The sequence below is a fragment of the Melospiza melodia genome, chromosome 9 (genome assembly GCF_035770615.1).
Source record: "Melospiza melodia melodia isolate bMelMel2 chromosome 9, bMelMel2.pri, whole genome shotgun sequence".
Lineage (NCBI taxonomy): Eukaryota > Metazoa > Chordata > Aves > Passeriformes > Passerellidae > Melospiza > Melospiza melodia.
Window position 1 is genome coordinate 31,288,909 of NC_086202.1, and position 16,772 is coordinate 31,305,680.

Sequence of the window (16,772 nt, forward strand, 5' to 3'; positions counted from 1 at the left end):
TTTGTTTTGGAGATAAATACCATGGGAAGGTCAGAGTGCCTCCAGCCAGTCTGGGAATTGAGACAGAAAGGCAGGGAATCAAGTCCAGGAAGGAATATGTGACACTCTGAAGATAAGCTTAAGACAAAAAATTAAAATTGAGACAAAAATATTATTTTCCAGGAAAAAAAAATTATCATTGCCTGGGACAAGCTGTTCAAGCAGTTACTAGGAAAGCAAAAACTTGATAAATTGATGAATTATTGCTCTGAAACATGTATAAAACTTGATAAAATGCTGGTTTATTGCTCTAAATATGTCCAGGTCTAACTTTTATTGAGTCAAGGTAGTTATTATGTGTTAGTGAAAGGGTTAAAAGAGCTGCCATAGAGATCATGGAATTCCAGACTGGTTTGAGTTGGAAGAGACATTAAAATCCATCCTGTGCCACCCCTGCCATGGCAGGGACACCTTCCACTGTCCCAGGCTGCTCCAAGCCCTGTCCAACCTGGCCTTGAAGATGTTTTAGGGATACCTTCCAGGGATCCAGGGGCAGCCACAGCTGCTCTGGCCCTCCCACCACCTTAAAAATAAAAATACTCTCAATGCTAATCAAATTGAGGTCATCAATTTAATTAAACAGCACCAAAACTTAATTTCTAAGGGTTTTTTATGGACCTCCATAAATTAAAATATAAATATATATAAATATTTTGTATTATAATATTCTGTATAAATAGATATAAAATATAAAGTCACAAAGTAGAGGCAACTGAAGTTGCTCATATGGAGTCCATTCACATCCCACTATTAAGCTTCAGCTCTAAACCAATTTTCCAAATTATTATTGGGTTTGCTGGCTTGAAATTTAATTTTTTATTAAATCTCGCACTCATGCTTTTGGAGATAGACAAGTTTCATGGTGAATTTAAAGCATATTGGCTATCAGGCAAATTGAGTGATGTGTTGAGCACAGGGAAAAAGAAGAAGCAGAAAAGTAGAGAGGAAAAGTTAAAATTTCACTTGGACACTTCCAGTAGTTGTGCCCTGCAATGTAATGGAGACGTGCTCAGTCTTCCTTTCCCACTCTGATCAAGACACAAATAATTAAGATATAGCAAATTCAGTGGGTTTTTTTTTAATGTATTAATTTTCAGTAGGTTTGTGCACAAATAATGTCTTTATTTTAATTCTGCTCTTTGTGGTTGCTTTGTTTATTTTCTGAGGGATAAAATGCATTTTGTGGTTTTATACTCAAAGAAATCAACGAGGTCTCTCCTGGTTTCCATTCCACCCTGGATGCTCCCAAGATATCATTTATTATTCCTGTGGAAAAGTTGAAGTGAATCAAAGGGCCTAAATGCCACATTGCTGGGATGGTCATGGAAAAAAATAAGATTGGAAATGGATGAAATAAATTAAAGTTGTCATGGTCAAAGGGTGGTTGTGTGGAGAAGGGGAGATTAAAACTCTGGATAAGGCTGAGGTGGGATGGAGATTAAAGTGGGTGTTAATTGTGGTTTATCCCTGAGATTTGTGGGATGCAGGTGCATTTTATAATTTATTGCAAGGGGCATTCTCACATCCAGGGATGGGATGGATGTGGGTCCTGTGCATGGGAGTTTTGGGAAGAAATCAGAAATCACAGGTGTGAGAAGATGGGGAGTTCAGTGGTTCAGAAAGAAACCATTTCATTGAGAATGTTTCAAACATTTCAAGCAATTCCAGGGCAGGGAATGGAGCCCCAGGAGGGGCTGAGGGAGCTGGCAAGGGGCTGAGCCTGGAGCAAAGGAGGCTCAGGGGGCCCTTGTGGCTCTGCACAACTCCCTGCCAGGAGGGGACAGCCAGGGGGGGTCGGGCTGTGCTGCCAGGGAACAGGGACAGGACAAGGGGAAAGGGCCTCAGGCTGGGCCAGGGGAGGCTCAGCTGGGACAGCAGCAGCAATTTCTGCATGCAAAGGGTGCTCAGGCCTTGGCAGGGGCTGCCCAGGGAGCTTTGCAGTGCCCAGCCCTGCAGGTGTTGATAAACTGTATGGATGTGGCACTTGGGGGCATGGTTAGTGGTGAGCAGGATGGGGCTGGTTGATGGTTGGACTTGATGGTCTTGGAGGTCTTTTCCATCCTTAAGAACTCTGGTTCCATGGAGCCAGCACTGCGCTGGGAGGCAGAGACACACCCAGGTGACAATGACACACCCACATCCACCCAGGTGGCAATGACAAACCAACCCTGCCCAGGTGACACTGACAAACCAATCCCTTCACCCTCTCTACCCCCAGTGGTGTTGACTCACAGAAATTCCCTTCCCTTCCACTCCCATGGATGTTTTGTCATCCTTTTCTGGGTGGTTTGGTCTGGATTCTCCTGCTTTCCTCTTCCCACAAAAATTCCAGCTTTTATCATGCAGCGATGCAAAATTATGGCATTAAAACACCTTTGCCTGTGTCCTGAAACATCTTCAAATAATATGTCAGGGGAAAAAAAAGCGCCATTATTCATCTTAGCCATTAAACATTGGAAAATAAGGAATTTATTCCCTTAGAAAGGTTATTAGAGCTGGAAGCACAGGATAAAAGCAGGATATAGGAAGTTGGATGCTCATGTTTTGCTGTTTTGCTTTTCCACAATCCAGACGAATGCTGTGGAGGGATGAGCTGGATTTTACTGCAGCTGATGCATTGCTCCTGTTGTTCCCAATCCCTGGAATTAAAGGAAAGGAATGAAATCAGTGCAGTTATCATAGGGGGGAGTGGGGAGTGCTGTTCTTCCCCTTCCCTTCAGAGCAAACACAAAACCTCTCACTAATTGTTATTGATTTGTCAATCCCCTGGATTCAGCACTGGCAGAGGGAGCTATCAGGTCATTCCCACTGCAGAAATATGCTGGAATTGTGCTGGGAATGAAATGTAGGGCTTTTGTAACACTCCCACACTTCTAGAAGACAAAGCAAACAAAATCATCTATAATGCAACATAAAAAGGACATTTTCCTCTCTGACCTCATCAAAAGAACTCCAGCTTTAAATGCTTCCAGCTTTGAAAGGTTTTGCTCCTGTCTTTTCCTGCCTTTTGGCATGTTTTTAATCCCTAAGGTTAGCATTTGTGTTGGTTAAATGCACCTTAAAAAGCTTTTCATAGCAATGGTTTAAGAGCTTAATAAATTAAGGAATTTTATTCCAGCCACTGACACAGAACAGTGGGAGCAGAGGGATCTGCTCCAGGCATGTGGTTTTGAGTAAAAGGGGATTTTTCCATCAGTGAAAAAAAGAGGAGATCACCGTCACGTTGCATGATCCAAAACTTAATTCCATATATTCATTATCCCTAAATTTTTGTGGGAAGTTCAAAGCAACATTGATTCCAAAGGAAATGTTTGTAAGGCAGACTTCAAGGGAAGTTTGGCCACTTCTTGGTGGGAGAAGTTTGGGTTCAATAGTTTGGATTGTGTCCTGGGGTTCCAACTTTGATATAACCATGGAATATCCTGAATTGTAAGGGAAACACAAGGGTTATTGATCCCAGCTCCTGCCCAGACACCCCAACAATCCCACCCTGTCCCTGAGAGCGTTGTCCCAGCACTCCTGGAGCTCTGGCAGCCTCAGGGCCGTGCCCATTCCCTGCCCTTAGAATGGGAGAATGTGCTGTGGTGTGGGGGATTTGAAAACCACCTGAAAGATGAAAGGAGAAAGTGATAAAATATAAATGGAATCACAGAATTATTTAGGCCTGAAAAGACCCCTGGGATCATCCAATCAAACTGTTCCTCCAGCAATGCCAGGGCCACCACCAGGCCTTGTCCCCAGGTGCCATTTGGCCTTCTGAATACCTCCATGATATTGAAGCAGCTGTAGATCCTGTCCAGAATTTTGAATATCAGTGCACAACTCATCTTCAAACTCAGGAGCCTCTCTGAGCAGATCCTCATCTGGTATATATTTTGTTATCTGTAGAATGAGTGTCATTTTTAAAAATCTGCATTATACAGTAAAAAACCCCATCTACATTCAGAGACGAGTGTCAAAATTTCCTTGTAAATTGATTGTGAAGAGTTTGAAGCATGAATTTAACCACTGCTTGCCATGAGGAAAATCTGAGGAGGAGAATTTGAGATGAGCTCAAGCCTTTTACTTCTCTTTGTTGAAATTGTTTGGATTGGTGATTTAAAGACATCAGCACAGAGACATGGAATGGTTTGGGTTCAAAGGGCCTCGAAGCCCACCCAGTGCCACCCCTGCCATGGCAGGGACACCTTCATCCATCCCAGGCTGCTCCAGCCCCAAAGTCCAGCCTGGCCTTGGGCACTGCCAGGGATGCAGGGGCAGCCACAGCTGCTTTGGGCACCCTGTGCCAGGGCCTGCCCACCCTTACAGAGGTTGGGTAGCCTTGGGTTGCAGTTCATATCCTAAAAAGCATCCAGGATTTTGGTACCAAATGTGTTGGCAGGAAATTTTTTTTATATTTTTGTGAAGAGTGGAAATTCCTGTAGAGGTGGCCCCAATGTGATTCCTGTTTAAGGCACGGAATTTTACCCATGCATGAGTTTTCTTGTGTCATTTTCTGACACATTACTGAGTTTTCTTAGTAGACTTGAATATATTCAAGATCTATTATAAAAGAGATCTATATATATAAAAAGTATATATAGAAAAGATCTATTTTGTCTTTTACTTCCCATTTATAAGGCTGTGGTGGTGGGACGGTGTTCACAGGGGTTCTTGGACTGGGGAAGAGACGAGGATCTGACTCCATATTTCAGAAGGATTGTTTTATTATTTTATGATATATATTACATTAAAACTATACTAAAGGAATAGAAGAAAGGATTTCATCAGAAGGCCAGCTAAGAATAGAATCAGAAAGAATGATAAGAAAAGCGTCTGTCTCGGACAGTGTCTGAGCCAGCTGACTGTGATTGGCCATTAATTAGAAACAACCACATGAGACCAATCACAGATGCACCTGTTGCATTCCACAGCAGCAGATAACCACTGTTTGCATTTTGTTCCTGAGGCCTCCCAGCTTCTCAGGAGGAAAAATCCTAAGGAAAGGATTTTCAATAAAAGGTATCTGTGACATGGTGGTTCTTGTTTCTCATTATTCCCTGCTTTCCCACTTCTCAGATCCAAGAATCATTACATATTTACGTTGCCACCTCTTGTCTGTTGGACTTCTCAGTGACTTTTACATTCTCAAAGGTTAAACATTTTCCTTTTTAATATGATTTTCCCTCATAACAGATCCTTTGGCAGCCGAGTAGGTGGAGGCCATACTAACCTGAGGGATAAGTGTCAATGGTCTGCTGCTCAGGAATGTAACACAAATCCTTCTGTCCCACTCTGCAGGCCTCCCCCAGTGAGTGAGAGTGCCCCGAAGGGAACCGTGGTCACCGTTGTCACCGCGGCCGCCTTGAACCAGACAGTGGTGTACTCCATTGTCTCAGGGAATGAGGAGGGTAAGTGTAATCAAATTAATATTAATATTAATATTTCAGTCTTGTGGTTATGGGGAGATCTGCAAGAAATTGTGGAGAAGTGAAGCTGCTGAGGTGAATCACAGAATCGTTGAGGTTGGAGAAGAACTCTCAGGTCATCAAAGTGAAATCCCACCTGGACAAGCAGGAGGGAATTCCAGGGCTGGAAGAGAGCAACAAGAAACCTGGAGAGGGATTTTTTGTAAAGAACAGGATAAGAGGGAATGGCTTCAGGCTGGAACAGAGAAGTTTAGATAGGATATTGGGAATTAGGAATTGTTCCCTGGCAGGGTGGGCAGGCCCTGGCACAGGGTGCCCAGAGCAGCTGTGGCTGCCCCTGGATCCCTGGCAGTGCCCAAGGCCAGGTTGGACAGGGCTTGGAGACCCTGGAATGCTGGAACATGTCCCTGCCCATGGCAGGGGTGGCACTAGATGGGCTTTGAGGTCCCTTCTCACCCAAGCCATTCTATGATTCTGTAACTACCATTATCAGGCCTTTGGAGATAAGCTAAAGATCAGATTAATTAGCAAAATTACAAGAAAATCTTTCTCACTGATGTGAAAAGTCCTGTGGATGCCACATAGTGTGAGTCCATGGCACATCAAAATATAAACATAAATAGCTTTGATGGAATTGACTTGCTTAAAAATCTGATTTAAGGGATTATAGATTCAGCCATGCTGTAACAAATATTGGATTAGAGCCTGATATCCAAACAAAACATCCTGCTGGGATACTCTCTGTGTTCCACCTGGAAATCTTGCCAAAATAACACAGAATTACTGGGGGGGATGTAAAGAATTCCCCATCCCATCCTCCTTTTTTTGTGAGATTGGGCTCTTTGTCTTGTCCCATCTTTCCATTTGTACTCAAAACACATCTGTGCTGGGAGTTTTACTCTCTGATCCTTTGGGTCCCTCCCAGCTCAGGACATTCCATGATTCTGTGATGCTGGGTAGGTTATTCCAGTAGCAGGGCAGATCAAGCCACTCTGCTGCTTAAAAATATCTTCAGAGATGAGCTAGGTGGGGTTTTCCAAACCTGAGGGAGGGAGGCAGGGAGGGAACGACTTGCTTGGCAGTGTCAGAGAATTGTGTCATCCATCCCCAAAATAAAACCCCTGGGCATTGAAAATCCCAGTTCGTGCATCTCATAAAATTCCTGTGTTTTTGCTGGCTTCCAGATGTGTTTGCCATTCACAACAGAACAGGAGTGATCACTGTGAAAAAGCCTCTGGACTATGAACGTGTCCAAAGTTACGAGCTCCGGGTGCAGGCAGACTCGCTGCAGGTGGTGAAGTCCAACAACCTGCGGGTTCCCTCCAAAAGTAAGTGTCAAAAACCCTTTCCTTTGCCATCTTTTTCACACAGAAATAGCTGGTGTTTGCTGAGAAGGCTGAAACTGCTCTCCAGTGACCTTGCTGTGTTTTAGGGAGGTGATGGTGATGCTGGGATCACAGCCCATGGTGCATTTTTGGATCTGTCAGCCTGACTTGCCCAGAGCAGCTGTGGCTGCAGTGCCCAAGGCCAGGCTGGATATTGGGGCTTGGAGCAGCCTGGGACAGTGGAAGGTGTCCCTGCCCATGGCAGGGGTGGCACTGGATGGGTTTGTAGATCCCCTGTAACCCAAACCACTCTGGGATTCTGTGCTATTTAAACGTGCTCAAATATTTGGGAACATGCCATAAATCTTGGGAACAGCCTGAGACACTGTACAGGGGCGGCACTTCCAACACCTTCACCTTTCCAATGCTACCCACAGAACCAGCAGGAGATTTTGGGGTTTTGAGCCAGGATTTTCCTGGGTATTTCTTTTTCCTTGAATAAGAATTGAGTGTGTGGAGTGTGTGACACATCAGGGTTAATCAGTGGTCAGGAGCTTGGCTTTGTTAAGAGCAGGGTGAGATCCTGTGCAGGTTTATCCACCATCAAGGATGCACCTGCCAGAGCTGCCTGCTTCTCTCTGTGCCTGTGAGAAATCCAGGTAAGGTTATATCCGTAAAAATACAGCCAAGGAATACCCAGCAAGCAGATCAGGCTCCCATGCAGCACACAGCTTTCTCCAAGCCTTCCTGACATGTCTGAAGACACAAGGCAGTCAGCAGGTCCTTCCCTCCATTCCCTATTCTGGCTCACATTCTGCACTAGGGCAGCTCTCCCAAGTGAGCAGCACTTCCAAAAAGTGATGGCTGAATTACTTTATTCAGGAATGCTTGATAATGACTGGAGTCTGACTTCAGGCCAGCTTAAAGGAGCACAAGCTGGGTGCCTTTGGTTCTCCACGAGTATACAACACATCTATTCCTTAGAATATACACTGTGCTGCAGGGATGGCTAAAGAATTTTATAAATATATATATATTTAAAATACTTTAGTAGTGTCTGGCCAGCTCAATCACTTATGACTTCGTGATGGAAATCCCTTGATCTCTGGGTTTGATTCCTGCGTTTACACAATTAATTCTTTTCCATTTTCTTGGCACTTTGTTTATTTTTGAGGAGTTTTAATCAGGTTAAACACTACTTCTGAGTTTCAGGGCACTGAATTGATGAACTGCAGTGGGAGGAGATGGGGCACAATTAACACATCACTGTGGGCTTTGCTGAGGTTGAACTGATGAATCATTTGGAGCTGGGCGACTTGGAATGCACAGCCCAAGGATTACACAACGCTGAATTAGCACAGAGCTGTGACACCCACTGGCAGTGACCTCCTGCCAGTTTTGGTCTTGGATACCTCTGGATCAGTGGAATTTGTTCTGGAATTTGTTCTGGAATTTGTTGGTGACCTACTCTGGAACTGCAGGGATTTCTGAGCTCTTCACTTCAAGATAAACATTGAGCGTGTCCGGGGAAGGGAACGGAGCTGGGGAAGGGGCTGGAGCCCCAGGAGGGGCTGAGGGAGCTGGCAAGGGGCTGAGCCTGGAGCAAAGGAGGCTCAGGGGGCCCTTGTGGCTCTGCACAACTCCCTGCCAGGAGGGGACAGCCAGGGGGGGTCGGGCTGTGCTGCCAGGGAACAGGGACAGGACAAGGGGAAAGGGCCTCAGGCTGGGCCAGGGGAGGCTCAGCTGGGACAGCAGCAGCAATTTCTGCATGCAAAGGGTGCTCAGGCCTTGGCAGGGGCTGCCCAGGGAGCTTTGCAGTGCCCAGCCCTGCAGGTGTCCCAGGCAGGGCTGGAGGTGGCACTCAGTGCTCTGGGCTGGGCACAAGGTGGGCACTGGGCACAGCTGGGACTCCAGGGGCTGGCAGGGATTTTCCAGCCTCAGGGACCCTGGGATTCTGTAAATAACACAGCCCTGACAAACTGCTCAGCCAGCACACAGGCCTGAATGTCACAAAGCTCAGAAGATGGGCATAAAATTGTTTTCAGTCATGGTATTATAGGAAATAATTATGGAGAAGTAGGAGCTGGAGTATCCATCTGAGCCGGGGAAAAGTGAAAGTGCATTAAGTGTAACTGAGCCTGTCATTGAGTGATGGTGCCAGGTGATAGCGTGGCAATAATTGAATAAATATGTGAGAAGAGAAAGTAAATTGAGATGTCCTTTGGAGTATGAGAACATCAAATTGGTGACTTAAACTGGGGGTTTCATAGATGATGCTAAATCATGCAAAGTCACATTCTTGTTTTCAGCACAGCCAAACTCATTAAAGGAGTTACTTTAACTGAAACTTCCTGATATGAAATTGCTGTGTTGTTTCACTTCATTTGACTGGAAGATGAGCTGGGTTGGATGATGAGGATGACTTTAAAAGCTTGGAGTTCTTCTTGAGGATTCTGATGATGCTGAGCCCTGAAGGACCTTGAATATTAATGGAGTTTGGACAATGCTCTCAGGCACAGGTGGGGTTTTGGGGCTGTCCTGTGCAGGGCCAGGAGTTGAACTTGATGCTCCTTGAGGTGAGAAGGTAAAGGGTAGGAGGAGCAGAAGGATTTGTGTGGAAGCAGAGGGAGCAGGAAAGAGAAAGCACTGCCATTCAACAAAGGCTTGTTTCAACAACAACAAAGAGCATTTGAACAGGATGGACAAGGAGGGGCAAAGAGAGGCTTTTACCTCCCAATTCAGCCTGGTCCCAGCTGTAGAACTGTAGAACATGGATTGGTGGGCATGTCCAGAGCAACTGTGGCTGCCCCTGGATCCCTGGAATTGTCCAAGAGCAGGCTGGACAGGGCTTGGAGCAGCCTGGGACAGTGGAAGGTGTCTCTGCCCATGGCAGGGGTGGGCTTTAAGGTCTCTTCCAACCCAAACCATTCTGGGATTCTGTGATTTCACATCCCTAGAGATGCAAAGGTAATGACAGAACCCCATGGTGGCTTTTCCTGTATTTAAGAGGAATTAATTGACTGAGTGACAAGGTGGAGATTGGTCACAGGTCATGCTCCATGACCTTGGAGGTCCTTTCCAACCTGGATGATTCTATGACAGCACCATGTTAGACAGGGTTTTTATCTTGCTGTCAGAAGATTTGAAAGCAAAATCACCCTTCTGTGACGGTATTCACAGGGGTTCTTGGATGACGGAAGAGATGAGAATGTTGACTCTATGTTTCAGAAGGCTTGATTTATTATTTTATGATATATATTACATTATAACGATAGTAAAAAGAATAGAAGGAAAAGCTTCATCTCAGAAGGCTAGCTAAGCTAAGAATACAAAAGAAAAGAATGATAACAAAGGCAGCTGGCTCGGACAGAGAGAGAGCCAGCTCTGCCGTGTCTGGTCACTAAATCCAAACCCCCACATGAGACCAATCCCAGATCCACCTGTTGCATGCCACAGCAGCAGATAATCAATGTTTACATTTTGTTCCTGGAGCCTCTCAGCTTCTCAGAAAGAAAAAATCCTAAGAAAGGATTTTCATAAAAAGATGTCTGCAACATCCTTCCATTGATTATTTCCATGTTTTATCCGGTCAGGTAGAACTGTTTGGCACTTTTGTCACCCCTAGTGCTGGTACAAAGGCACTGTCCTGGCTCTGCTGAACCCAGCTCTGAGCAGGGCTTTGCTCTGGGGGCTGGGGTAAGGCACCAGTCCTGTCTCCTTCTGGTTTTGCTTTTCTGAACTCCAAAAACCCTTTGGGAATTAAGTGGAAATGGGAGTTTTACAACTGAAATTCTGCAGCTGCTCCGCAGTCATTGGGAATGATAATTCCACTCCATTAAATATGAGCATGAATTCTGTGTCCCCGTGGTGTTGATGTAACAGTAAAGCAGCCTTATGTTTTTAGTTGCAAAAGTTGGTGCTGGCAGTGCTTTCCAAGCTGGCTGCTCTGGCAGTTCCCAAATCCAGGAGTTGTGACAGATGGACTCCATGCAAGCAGAGCCTGGAGAGCTGATCCTGCTGCCTCACAGCTCTGCGGGAGCTTGGGACAAACTTCCAATTTCTTTGGGCAGCAGAGCAGTGCATTTTAGAGAGGCTGCACAAAACCTGAGCTCCCACTCAGGTCATTATTTGTGAGAAAAAGAGGTTTTATTTGGATTTAAATCAGACCTCGGGTCTGTGCTGCTCCAAACACGTTGCTGTTTGCTTCTTTTTGCACTCTCTCGAGCAGTGACAGCACATGATGGTCTTCTTCAGGCTTTATGGGCTCATTTGGATCTAAGTGCCACTGAAAAATATTCAGTGCTGATTCCTGCTTGGTCCTGCCAAACGCAGGAATGTGAGCTGGAGCCCAGCTGCAGCTCAGCACAGCTCACCTGCCAAAGCACAGAGCGCTGCCTGCTCCACGCACTTGTAAGGCAGGAGTGAAGCAAAGTGCTCCTAAACCCTGGCAAATCACAATTCTCCCTCCCAGCTGGATTCTGATGAACTTTGGAAGGGTTCTTTGAAAATCTGCTCCTACAGAATTGCTTTTTGGAGATGCAGGGATTTGTGTGAGAATTATCCATGCCTGAAGAGCAGCTGTACCCACGGCTGGGTTGGAATGTTGCAGAAGGCAAGTGCAGTGCTGCTGGTGAAAGCACTGAGTAAAACTCACCTGGGAACACTCAAAAGCATCCTTGATGCTGTCCCAGTGTCCAAAAACCATTGTTTTAGTTCAGCTTCATTTCTGCAGCCAAGTATAGGCTCACATGGATCCAGCACATTTTTAGATGGGGAGGCTGGAAAAGAACTTTCAGAAAAGATTTTTGGGAAAAACTTGTGGGAATGAAATGCTGGCACACCCTGGTGACCCAGGAGTTTTTGCTGGGCTTTTTTTCTGTGTTACTTATTCACGGTCTGCTCATTTTAGTTGTTTCAGAGGTTCTTCAGCTTTGCTTTAGAGCAGCTTTCAAGGTGTTTTCACTCCCCTTAAGCAAACCACAGAAGCTGAAAGATCCAAAACTCTTGGCAGTGATTGTTTAGCTGGTTCCTGTAAGCTGAGGATGACTTAGAAACAGCTGCAGTTCTGTATTTTCTGTGCACTGCAGCTCATCTGCAGGGGGCTGGAGAAAAAGGAACCTTGCAGGAGACTGAGGTACCACAGAAATCAATTTTCTTGCCTCTTTTTGGCCACCTTGGCAGCTTTGTCCAGGGAAAGATGCTTTTTGTTCTGCTCTTTAAGCAGCACAGTCATAAGTTACAAGATTTTATACCTGGATTCTGGGAGGTCTCACAAGAAATACCACCAAGGAGTAAATCCTGCTTTCAACCCCTGGAATCTGTGAAGAAAAAAAGTAACTGGAGCTGGATTCCAGACTTAGAACTCCAAAGATGGGAGGTTTTACATGCATGGGGGTACCAATTTCCCCTCTGGAAGATGAATGTGAATACTGATAGCCTGTGATGATCACTGTCCTTACAGAGAGGGTTTGAGCCACACCCAGCATTTAGAAAAGCAGGTAAAAATTTGGAATATGAAGGAAAAATGAGTCTAATGACAGAGTCTGGACCAGACCCTCTAAGAGTGTGCTTCATTGGTGGCCTTTTCCATCAGGCTGGGAGTGCAGGAGTGATGGATTTGGGAGCACCAGTGCCCCTGTGCAGGGAATATTCCTGAATTAAGCAGAGAAACTGGAAAAATCCCCATGGGGAAGGGTCTGGCATGACCTTCCCCACATGGCACAGCTGATGCTGAGGGATTTTAGTGAGAATTCCACTGTGAGGGTAAGACAACTTGTGTAGCTGATGGGGAGCCCTTTCCTGCAGCCAGCTGTGGATTTGGATCCAAAGGTGGGATGGGAAGGAGCTCATGGATGCCACATTCCACTCCACCTGCTGGAATGAAGGACTGTGGCCAGAAATCAGGCAGGAAGCTGAAATGCAGGTAGATATCCAATGGTGACAGTCCTAATGCTGGCCTGTGGATGTGGAGGGTATTTAATTTGCTTTGTGCTTAATGTAATAACTTCCATTTCTCCATTCTCAGAGCATCCACCCTTCGCTAAACAAATCAGCCTTTTGGCAGCTCAGAGGACTGCCAGCAAATTAAACAAATGGGGAGTTGAGCAAATTGCAAGGCAAACTTTGCACAAGGCTCAGCCACCTCACCCAAACTGGCCTGACACGACAAAAGCGAGCAATGTGCAAATGATGTTTAATTTGAATTAGAGAGAACCAGGGCAGGTGAGCCAGCACCTAATCCCACTGGCGTGGATAAAATCAGGATCTGCTAAAATCCAGCAGCAAACTGGTGGCAGCCAGTGATAGAACTGGCTATGGGCTCAGCAGGGCAAGGTTGCTTCCACACATAATCCTGCTTTTGATGCCACCTTCTTCCCTCAAGGGTGGAGCTGCAGTGGGAAAGTCTGCCTGGGAAGCTCATGTTCCTGCCATATAGTTTGGTATTGCAGCCAGAGACATTAGGGATCTAATTTAAGAGAAGAGAAATTTGACAATCAGTGTAATTTCCTTTCCTTTCTTTATTTTCTTTTCCCCCCCTTCTCTCCACACTGAAGAACCCCACAGGAGTTTTTTTTCACATTTCACTTCCATTTATGAGGCCATCATTTGCTTCCCATCAGCTGGACCATCAGATAGGCAGAATATCACTTTGGCCATGTCAGAAATACTCTGAAATATCAACATTTTCCTCCCCTAAGCATACAGCTCCTAAACCTTTTCTTAAGAGCCTGCATTGTACAAGTAACTCAGATCAGTGGCACCTGTGCAACACTGAAATTATCCTGGCACTGAAAGGAGCTGGGAAGACCAGCTCAGAAAGGAGGCAATTTATCACTTGCAAATGTGGTTTTAATGAACTGGATATCATCATTTCCAGCAATCTTTCTGGATGATACAATTCTGAAAGAGGGAAGCAGATGTTGGTGGAGATTGCTGCACAGTGGAATCTGTTTGGCACCAGCTCCGTGGTTTTTGCTGGATGTTTTTTCCCCTTGCAGAAGGATGGAGATGTTTATTGCTCAATGGGCTGGAGCAGGAACTCTTTAATAAAACCAAATTAACAGTGGGGTTTTGTGTGGACGCTCTGGGGTTTTGTGTTGAACCTCTGGTGTTTTGTGTTGAAGCTCTGGTGTTTTGTGTTGAAGCTCTGGTGTTTTGTGTGGAACCTCTGGTGTTTTGTGTTGAGCGCTGGTGGAGTTTCCCAGGGCCAGGCCAGGTTTGGGAGGAGAACAGGCTTGGGGGTGCTTTCAATTAACACAGGAAATTAATTAAGTGTTGAGGCTGCTGAGCCAAGACTCTGTGTGACCATTTATGAGTTTATAGGCACCAGGACTGAATCAGCCATTAAGAATTTGCATGGCAGTAGGAATAATTCAAATAGATAAAGCAAAGTGCAGAGATGCTGTTCATGAGCTCTTTGTGACAAGGGGAAAGGGCCTCAGGCTGGGCCAGGGGAGGCTCAGCTGGGACAGCAGCAGCAATTTCTGCATGCAAAGGGTGCTCAGGCCTTGGCAGGGGCTGCCCAGGGAGCTTTGCAGTGCCCAGCCCTGCAGGTGTCCCAGCAAGGGCTGGAGGTGGCACTCAGTGCTCTGGGCTGGGCACAAGGTGGGCACTGGGCACAGCTGGGGCTCCAGGGGCTGGCAGGGATTTTCCAGCCTCAAATATTCTGGGATTATCCAATTTTAGCATTCTATGCTGTCTCAGAGATTTATTTTTATTTTATTATGCCTATACTCATTTTACCTGATCTCCCTGAGCTGTAAATTCACGAATACTAGGAGTTGTTACAAATTATTGTAAAATTTCCCATTTTGCCTTTTCCTACCCTCTTTTAGGTAATACAGCCAAGGTCTTTGTTGAGGTGAAGGATGAAAATGACCATGCACCTGTGTTCACCAAAAAACTGTACATTGGAGGGGTGTCTGAAGATGCCAGAATGTTTTCTTCTGTGCTCAAAGTGAAGGTAAGGGTCAAGTTTTTGTTATAACCTTCAATTACAGATGGAAAATTTGTACTCATTGGTTTGATTTTTTTACAGAAAATTCTGAAATTTGCATCTTCTAAAGCTGCTTGATGGTTGATGTTGGCACAAGGATGATTTTGAGTTAAAACCCAGGTTTTGTTTGTAGTCAGTTTTGGTGCTTGTGTCTCATACCAGTTTGTAGCCCTCATTTTAGATCTGTTAATATTTAAATATTTGGGTTATGCTGAATGCCAGTGTTCACCTGAAGTTTGTTTTTTTTTTTTATTTTGGCTGGTTTTTGTATTTAGGTTTGAAAGGGGAAATCCAGCAACTTTAGGTCTGCAAAGAGAGGAAAGTGAACATAAGCTTAACCATCCACAGGGTTGGTTTTTTGGCTTTTTTTGTTTTGTTTTGTTTTAAAGAGAGAGAAAAATAATGGAGATATAATATACAGACTACAATTCACCTCAGATATTAATAGCCAAGAGTAAAAGCTCCTTTTTTTAATAAAACAAATAAATGATATGTTTAGAGCACCAGGAATGACAAAAGGGTCAATGCTTAATAAAGTTGTTCCTAGCTGTTTGTTTTTTTGGGTTTTTTTTGTTGGTTTCATGAGAGTCCTTCCCAAAATAAGCCCAGAAATGGCAGAGAAGTGGGGAATTGGGAAGCTTCTACTTCATCGAAAGTAGGAATCCAAAAATGGTGGCAAATCCAAGAATCATGTCAAATCCATGAACTTCAAAACTCCTGAAGAATCACAGAATCATTAAGGTTGAAAGAGACTTTTAAGACCATCAAGTCCAACCATCCGCCAACACCACTGTGGTCACCACCAAAAATGCCCCCAGGCACCGCTTCCACACATTTTGGGACAATTCCAGGGATGGTGACTCCACCACTGACCAGGTCAATGCTTAGCCACCCTTTCTATGAAGAAATTCTTCCAATTATTCCATCCAAACCTCCTCTGGAACAACTCCAGGCTGTTTCCTCTCCTCTCCCTTGACTCATCCCCACCTGGCTCTATCCTCCTTGCAGGGAATTGTAGAGAGAGATAAGAGGACAGAGGCACTGGAGTAGATAAAAAAACTCTGGAAGGCAAAGTAATTTAGGGAAAGGAACGTTTTGTTCCTTGTATGAAAGCAAATGAATCATGAAGCACAAATGTCAAAACACATTTGGAGTCGTCCCACGAGATGTGGACAGGCTGTGAAATCCTTCCTGGTTTTCCAAGAGGACTTCTTAGGCACAGGTATTTTTGTGTCAGTCAGAGGGATAAGAAATAGGTGGAGAAAAGGGAAATTTGGGGGTGATGAGGGGAATCTGCTTTTGCCCTTCAGAAACATTTGACACAAAACAAGTGATCAGTCCACAAAGAAGGAGCAAAAGAAATGTCAATTTTGTGTCTTTCAGCTTTTTCTGTTCCAATCCTCCCTGGTTTTGCTGGCACAAAATGGAATGAGGCCTAAGCCAGGAGTTGGTATTAGTGGATGGCATTAAACATAATTGTGTGTTTAGTGAAAGTAAAATTAGAAATAATTAAGAAGTACTTTTGTTGCAGAGGATCAGGCTGGAATTTATTGTTGTAGCACAGAGCATTTGCAGCAGTCAGTGCTCGTTACCTTTTTTCCTGGCCTTTAGAAAGCAAAAGTAATTGCTCTGTTAGTTAAACACAATCCCCATTCCAGCCTGGTTTAAGAATAATTAATCGAATGAATGTCTGTTCTTGAGGAGTAGAATGAAATGAGCAGCTTTCCAAGCTGAAATTTAGGAGAACATTAATAAAGTACACGCAGAGCTTGCACCGTAGAAATTATTCAGGTTTGGATTCCAGGGGGAAATTCAGGTTCTTAGGAGGTGTTTTTCATGCATTTGCTTTCATCTTCTGCATTTATTAACAGTTGCTCAGTTTCTTTCACATCATCTGAGTGATTTTGAGAAGAAAGTGTTTTTCTCAGTATTTTCTTGCTGGCACTGACAACAGCCTTGATGAGCCCCAACCGTGGGATATTGGAATCAGAGAATTCCTAATTC

At 44.8% G+C, this 16,772-nt stretch overlaps 1 protein-coding gene across 3 annotated transcripts in view; it reads left to right on the forward strand.

Annotated features, from left to right (window-relative positions):
- Positions 1–16,772, forward strand: part of PCDH15 (protocadherin related 15) — a 642,661-nt gene that overhangs the window by 572,808 nt on the left and 53,081 nt on the right. For all 3 annotated transcript variants that reach the window (XM_063164079.1, XM_063164078.1, XM_063164080.1), the window contains 3 exons: positions 5,320–5,429; positions 6,632–6,775; positions 14,608–14,735. In XM_063164079.1, the coding sequence (XP_063020149.1) occupies positions 5,320–5,429; positions 6,632–6,775; positions 14,608–14,735 (382 nt within the window). The remainder of the gene's footprint in view (positions 1–5,319; positions 5,430–6,631; positions 6,776–14,607; positions 14,736–16,772) is intronic.